This window comes from Galeopterus variegatus, unplaced genomic scaffold (assembly GCF_000696425.1).
Source record: "Galeopterus variegatus unplaced genomic scaffold, G_variegatus-3.0.2 Scaffold4715, whole genome shotgun sequence".
Taxonomy (NCBI): Eukaryota; Metazoa; Chordata; class Mammalia; order Dermoptera; family Cynocephalidae; genus Galeopterus; species Galeopterus variegatus.
The window spans coordinates 48,257-56,348 of NW_007730826.1; the positions used below are offsets into that span (position 1 = coordinate 48,257).

The 8,092-nt window shown below is 44.1% G+C and overlaps 1 protein-coding gene across 1 annotated transcript in view; it reads right to left on the reverse strand.

Moving 5' to 3' along the window:
* Positions 1-8,092, reverse strand: part of LOC103603645 (voltage-dependent calcium channel subunit alpha-2/delta-3-like) — a gene marked incomplete at its 3' end in the record, with an annotated part of 146,050 nt that overhangs the window by 20,420 nt on the left and 117,538 nt on the right. Inside the window, exon 17 of the mRNA XM_008588210.1 lies at positions 499-574. Within this exon, the coding sequence (XP_008586432.1) occupies positions 499-574 (76 nt within the window). The remainder of the gene's footprint in view (positions 1-498; positions 575-8,092) is intronic.

Here is an 8,092-nt window from a genome sequence, read left to right on the forward strand (position 1 = left end):
TGGAGACCGGTTCCCGCTCACTGGTTGAGTGCGGTGCGGGCGCAACACTGAGGGTTGCGATTCCGTTGCCAGTCAGTAAAAAAGACAAAAAAAAAAAAGACAAAAAAAAAAAAGAAGAGAGCATCTATGATCGAACTATGAATCAGCTCATAGGCTAAGAGCTCTCTTAAAAACTAAAAGAAAGATTTCTGTTGAAGAAAACCCAATTCACTTTTACAGAGGAATGAGAGAATTGACGAAACATCCCCCCTTTTTCTACCCATCAAAAGGGGGCTGCTGAATTAATCCATCAGAGAATTTAGACCTGTTTTTTATTCATATAAGCAGAATTTGGGTATAAACAGAAGCGGTTTTTCTTAATGAGTAAAGTCAGGAGATACCTTTAAACATTCATGGTTTTGAAAAAGATAAACTTGTTTACTCCGAAGAGGGAGATATGCTCCTACAGACAGACAGAGGAGCACGCAGCTGCTGTCTGGGCGACGGCATTGTACTCACGTCCAGGAGACCGTGGGCGCCGCCGCTGCTTTCCTTGTTGGCTCTGCACATGGCTTGGTAGTCATAAAGGGTGATTCTACAGGGAACAATGGAACAGGGCTTCACTAAATGAGAAAACATGGGAGCTGTTGGGGCTTAGGAAACGACACCCCCAAATAAGCTGCTTTGGACTTCAAACGGAGAGCACCGGGGAGGAGCAAGTGCAGGATGGGCTTTCTCTGATCTTCCCTTATCTAAGGACAGTTCCTCTGGAAGGAACACAGTCTTCAACCAGGGACGATTAAGTCACAGGAAAAGACACTGAAGGAGTGACGTCTCCCTCAGCGACTTTTGCCACAGGCCACCATCTATTCTTCTGAGGGCTGCTACCTGAGAGACAACCGCATAATAAACCTTTATTTCCAGGGCATTTCCTCCCACTCCCTCCCATGGCTTGCTGCCAACACCCTCCAGGAGCCCCCTAGCTTTCTGTATGGTGTAAGAACTGCAGTCGGCGGGTCCTTTTTTGAGTCTCTTCCATGCACAAGTGCGTATAATAAATCCATATGCCTTTTCTCCTATTAATCTGCCTACTGTTGGTTTATTCTAGAGACTCAAATTATCAAACCTTCGGAGGACAGAAGGAAAGTTCCTTTCACCCTGAACTGTGTACCAGCAAGGTGAGCAGTCACTACCATCAAGTGCAACAGTGACAAACACAATGCAGGTCTAATAATGAGGGACAAACAGGGGATGTGGCAAAGCCTAGCATGGGAGACACAATAATATCACCACTTGGAACTTGAAGAACGGAGGGAATGAAGGTATTGGGAAGGACAGAGGGAGACACTGGATGGAATCTACATGGAACACGTCTCCAAAGGTTTTAAGAAATGGCAGGATCCTCTGTCTTTCTAAAGCATTAGGAAGCAGGCTTGGACCAAGTTAAGCCCTGTATGTTGACAGCTCGTGGGAAACCAGCTGGCTTGTTGATTGTAGTCCCCACCCCTCCCTGCCACCACCATTGCAGTGAGTGTACTCTTACTTTTGTATCATGTGTTGTTCATAAAAAGTGCAGTTTATGAAACAAGAAAGTGAACTTTTTTTCCCCTCCATTGTGAATAAAAGCATAGCTCTCATCCCAATTATGGCCTTTTCTCAGTTGCAAAAATGTTTTACTTCATGATTGTTTGAGGTTTTTAAATTCCCCATCACCAACTTTACAAAGTAGAGGTGAATGGCAAACTCTGGTAGTATGTCACAGCATTTAGATGGAGTGAGCACATTATCCCATACTTGGAAGCTGTAGTCAAAGGAGACAGAGACATGCGTTCCCACCCTGCCCTGCCCTGCCCTGCAGCATCCTCTCCCACCATTCTTGGAAGCCCAAAGGAGAGACACTTAAAGTCCAGCCTGAATTACATAACAGTTGCCAGATGCAATTTTAAACACTTTAATACACGCACCTTTAAGGACTGGACGGAATTCTTCCCATGGGAATTTCTTTCTAGACTAGTACAATGTTTAATGCGGAGTGTTCTTACTGCAGTGCTTAGAAAGAACACTAGAATAAAAGCTTCATGTGGCAGGACTGGTGCTGAATCTGTTTCACACCTACCCTAGCACCTAGCAGAGCACCTCACATGGAGATGACATTCAGTTGTAAAAGGTCAAATGCATGAATGATTGCCTGACTGCATGATTATCTGGACAGTAAGAGATATTTTGGATAAACAGATTAAACACAAAGGCATCTATGGGCACAAAGTACAAAACTGGTCACAACTGACCAAATTGAGAAGGAAGCCAACTCTTGATCAGCAGCACACAGCACTCCTTGGGCAGAAAGCCCAAGAGGCCACTTGGTGGTCACACAATCTCCCAGCCCATCCCCAAGGCCTCTCCTTCATCAGAATATTTTTTCTTCATCATCCTCTGGCTTTTTTCCTCATGCAGATGCAAGAAAGAAACTTTGTTTATGGAAACAGAAATGAAGACCATGAACCAGACAAACATTAGGCTTGGGAAGCTCCCACACAAACTTCTCACAGAAAAGCTCCCCGTAGACATAACTCAACAATAATATGCCACAGAATCAACTGCAGACCACAGTGGACAACTCTAATAGTCCCTGACAGGCCCACCATGCCGGGTCTCCATCCTCACCCAGGAAATTTCTGCAGGTGCCCCTGCAAGAGCTTTCTAGGATTTGGCAAAAATTAGTACTGACTCACCCTTTTCCTACTGCCCAACTCTGTCTCTACAGCTAAAACTTGTGCCAGAGCTGAGTGAGAGGCAGCATGGGGTTGAGCAGAACCTGTGTGTGCTTGGAGGCTTATAGACATGGGTGCAGGATGGCCTTGGTTTCAGAAGTTGGTTCTGCCACATATTGATGGTGTGATCTTAAGCAGGGGCCTTATCCTCTCCTGAGGCTTCATTTTTTCACTTATAAAATGACTTACGGAGATGTTCTGAGATGTAAACAATCAGATGTGTAGAAGCACACTGAAGTGTGCTACAAGGTGTGCTAGCCTTGTTCAGGTCCTCCCAACAGAAGACACCATTTCATTCTTTATTAGAATTTGGGCTCTTAAAGCTGCACTGTTTCCAAAGGCTCAAGGGACAGATGTGTGACACACGGCTAAAGAGCCAGCTTTGAAGTCAGTAACACCCGAGCTCAAATCCTAACTCATCCACTCACAACAAATGTTTTTTAACCCTCATAGTGCCTCCCTTTCCTATCTATGAAATGGTTGAGAATAAGGGCTACTTTACAGGGTGGTTGTGAGGATTAAAGGGGCTTATCTGTGTGTTGCATTCAGCACAGCGCCTGACACAGAAGAAACATCCAACAGAAGGCAGGGCGGCAGCTGCTGTTATAATTATTAGTATGTTTTCCATTGCCACTATTAAATAATAGGGTGGTGTTTAATGCAATGGGAATGACCCATGCATTACCCAGCTGGCTGAAGGACAGACAAGCCTCCTGATTTTTGAACTCATTAGCACATGCAATGCATAGTAAAATTCATGCTTGTTACTGCAGTATAAGGCACTCTCAGAAGTTATGCTGGGGTTATCAAGAGATGATGCAGGAACTTCTGTCCATGGGCTTCTTAGCCGAAGAACATGATAACAACAGCTGATGTCTATTTAACTTTAATAGTTTGTTATAGTTAGTAACTATAAGTAAGACACTCTTACAAGTACATTCCTACGTGATAGATTTGAATCATCCCCATTTTACAGAGGAGCAAACCAAGTTTCAGTCAGCCTAAATAATGTACCCAAGTTCACAAAGTTAACCACTGGTAGAGCCAGAATTCACTGGGGGCCAAGCTGAATCCACCTCACCCTGCTTTCTGCTCAGAAGCAGGCTCTGACAGGTTCTAGGAAATCCTTAGAATTCAGGCTTGTGCCCCATTCCAGAGTCTTATTGGAATGTCACAGGAAATGCTGCCTTAGATAAGGTCTCGTAATCAATGTCCAGAATCAACTATCAACTCAAGCTAAGGGCCTGTCAAGGAGTCACTGGGCCAGGCAGAACCAGCTGGTTGGGCTTGTGAATGCCTGTTGCCATGGTAACCACCCTGACAGATGACAGGAAACTCAGGATTCTCCTTGGATGGCTTTCAAAGGCTCCTGCTTACATGTTGGGGCCAAACTAAATTGCTCTGGGGCAGCCCCCAGGCCAGGGTTCCTGTCTCATTTTAAAAGGAAGTTTTCCTGATACTATTGCCACTGAGGAGGTTATAAAACAAGCTTTCCCTGTCTTCTCCGCGCTTAGACAGCTTTAACTAGATGTTGCAGAAAGAGAGACTTCCAGATTATTACCCTTTTTGAAGTGATTTTGTTACTGTTTTAAGTAACTCCATTTTGTGGCTACCTGTATCCTGTTTGGCTGATTATAGTTAAGGAACATGATAATTGCCTGCTTTCATTCGATTCTAAAATAAGCCCTGAGAATCGTGCCCAGACCAAGACTGGTGCTGCGTGCTGCTGCACACAGCAGTGGGAGTTTATTCTTACTACAGAGAGCATACCTTAATCCCATGACATCACCACTAGGCCACTTGAGCTGTGGTCCACAGCCAGAGACCTTATCATTAGCATCACTGTGCTCCCCAGACAGATCTCTTTGAAACTTTGACAGAAGGCAGATACGGTCTCTGAGGAAGAAGCTCAAAGCATGCTAACAAAGCCTGGCAACCCTGTGCCCTGTGCTGGGTAGAGCCTTGGATGACAGGCTCATGACATCAGGACTAGTTCAAAGTCATTTTGCTGATACTGTTCTTTTACAGCTAGACAAAAATCACAAACAAAAACATTTCTTCTAAGAATTAGCAGGTTGAATTTTAAAGGCACAAGCTCAGCTAATTTAGGCTGGTTAGCAACTGCAGGGACTGACATTTATTAAACACCTACTACGTGTCATGAGTCCAGGTAATTTACCTGCAATGACTCAATTAGCTCATTTTGGTTAAACAAATGGCCTAAAACCAATCTTAAAACAGTTTAATGTCTGCAAATGCAGCCCTAAAAGCAAGACAAGAGAGGCCTTCGACATAAAGACCCATCATGGGACATAATTAAGCAATTGTGAATCTAAAAGTCTGAGAAGCAAAATGACTCGCTCAGGTAGCATTTAAAAATACGTATTCTTTGTTGGGCTATAAAATGTGTTCTCTGGGGGCAGATTTCAACTTGCAAGTAAATGGGCATGGAGCAAGAATACAGGAAACTCTCAACAAAGGGATTGTTGTCATGGGAAGCCCTCGCTCATTCTTACATCTCAGAAAGCCAGGCGAATGGAAAGCTCAGCTATTGATGTGAGTGCTAACAGAAGATCCAAAACGTGTTCTTCCTTTCTGTCCTGCTTGCATCGGTCACCACCTCATCCCACAGCAACTTCTTACAGAGATGGCCCTGTTCTTGAAGATCAGTGCAGCAAACCTGACAGTTGAGCCAGTGCTGAGGCCGGCCCTCCTGCCTTTGGGCCCTCCAGCTGGAAATCACTAAAACAAGTTTTGGTAGTGAGCACTCATCATTAGCAGACAATAAGCTTCACCTGGCTGCACTAGCCAGGAGCCCAGCTTACAGGATACTGGGGCCACTCCAGGGTCCACTGCAGATCACTGAATGAAGAGCCGTCACTCATTGGACAGATTAAGCAGAGGGTCTATCAGCACCAAATAAATATCTTTCACTGACAGGTGCTGATCATATAAAAGGAAACAAAGTTGTAGATGCTGATCACATCAGCATCTCACCCGGGTAATAAGAGCAATAGCAATAACAAATAACCAATTGCCTTCTGCCAGCAATGTTGGCATTATCTCTGATGACAGGGAAATGGTTACATTTTATAAGAGAGAAAACTAAAGCTTAGAAAAATGAAGTTATGGGTCTCAAGATTATTAGCCCTACAGTAAGTAGAAAGTTGCACATTTAAACTGCTTCCCAAACGTGGATTCCCATGCACTATCCTACTCCTTAAGGATGGGACCTCATCAGAAGAATCTGGAAAATAGGGTGTAACTTACTCTCAATTCTCAACTCTTGTCACTCTTTAGAATCACCTGGGAAACTTCAGAAATTTTTCACATACACTGAAGTCTGGTATCACCTTCTCCCCGCAAGATTTCATTAGTTTGAGTTGGGGACCTGGTACATTATTTTTTAAGCTTCCCAAGGAATTCTAATGTGTAACCAGGGTTGAGAGCCATGGATTTTAGAATGTGATGCCCACCACTTGCATTTTCTTGTGTGCCCCCCACCTCTCCCCAGACTTGACTGTAAGCGCTTTGCAGGCAGGAACTAGACACAACCAGATGCATCCTCCTGGGGCCCAGTACCAGTCTGGACATATTTAGGGGTTGTAGGGGTCTAGGAAGGACATCCTCTTCAACCCCCTGAAGGTTCTCTGAAAAAATCAACTAATAAACATAGATTAATATGAAGAAAAAGCATAACATTTTATTATATTATAGTTTTACATGACACGGGAACCTTCAGAATGAAGACCCAAAGATATAGGGAAAACTGTTCACTTTTTATGTTTAGGTTCTGTGAAGCAGGCATAGCTGTGAAGAAATGTGATTGGACAAAGAAAAGTATGAGCTAATGCTCAGAGACTGGGTGGGGAAACCCAGCAAAGTCTGTCTGCTCAGATCCTTCTTGCCTCTCTGTGTAGCATTCATTCCTCCAGGGTATGGAGCAGGACCCTTTGTGGAATGGGAGTCTCCTGACATACCATCAGACAAGCAAGGTCAGAGAATTCCTTTATGGCCAACTCCAAGACAGAAAGGTAGAGGAAGATTAAAGTATACTTTTAGTCTCTATGGCTGGCTTTATGGAGAGAAGTTCTGGTTTCTATGACCAGCCTTGGGGGAGAATGAGGCTGAAAGACAGGAGGGTGGAGAAGAGCAGAGGAAAACTGCTTTTGAGGTTGACTCTGAGACTTTCGCTTTGGGGTGTCACATTCTGAGCCCCGACAGGGTGCTTCCTTGACTCACCAGATAGATAGGTGGCACCTGCAAACATCAAGAACAGTTTCCCATTATCCCGGAGAGCAGCACTGATTTGAGAAACAAGTGGGTACCCCAGAGCCAAGAAGAGAGGGTCATCTGAAGGAACATGGCCCTGAAGAGATCAACGACCTCCCAGCATCAGAACAGTCCCTGTCCCCACCGAGAGCAGAATGTTGCTCTTCCAGCCACATCTGCTTTGATCCTGCGGCAAGGGATAAAACTCATGGGTGGCCAGTAAGTGCACCTACCAGCCTGCTTGTTTGCCCATTCACCTGGCCTCTTCCATAAAAATTAGCTTTGCTTGTTAAACTGAAGGGGAAAGTGGAATCACAATTAATCCCACATAGAAAATATTAAATTTCTTTTGCCTCTTTGTTTGAGTAGGAAATAGAAGGAAATGGCTGAATTCTAATTTGGGAATGAATTAATACGAAACCCATTTGAGGAGAGAAACTTGGATGCTGGAGGAGTGTCCTTGGACTCTGCCATGTTCATGAAGCCATGTCTACATTTCATAACAACTGCATTTCACCACAATAATGCCTGTGCTGCACATAGCACAATGCAGGGCATGTTACTGAGGCTCAATAAATGTCAGTATCTGGGAGTGTTGGTGTTGCTGGTGTCGTTATTAGTAGTAGCAAAACACAGGTAGTATTGAGTGCTCCTACTTTCATTGTCTGGGGTCAGGCAGGTACTTGGCCAGGTGAGTCACATGGTGGCTATGACCATTTGTGTTTAGGATTGCATTGGGCATATGGGGTATAGTGGAGACTAGAAGCTGTGAACAATCTCTTGAGGATTTCCAAAGTGGACATCAAGGGAAGCCAGGTTCAATATTTTGAGGACTTGTATGGTTTGAAGCAAACGTGGGCATGCTGGATGTGGTAGAGACCACTAGTAGTCTCCCAATACCTGTTCTCCTCTTCTGGCAAGCAGAACCCTGTCTTTTCAATATGCACATTTCCCAGGTTCCTTTGTAGTAAGGTGAGGCCATGTGATTAAGCAGAGGTATTGTATAAAAGACTGCTTTATAAACTTATAAATTCATTAAAATAAAATTTAATATATAAATTTGAAACTGA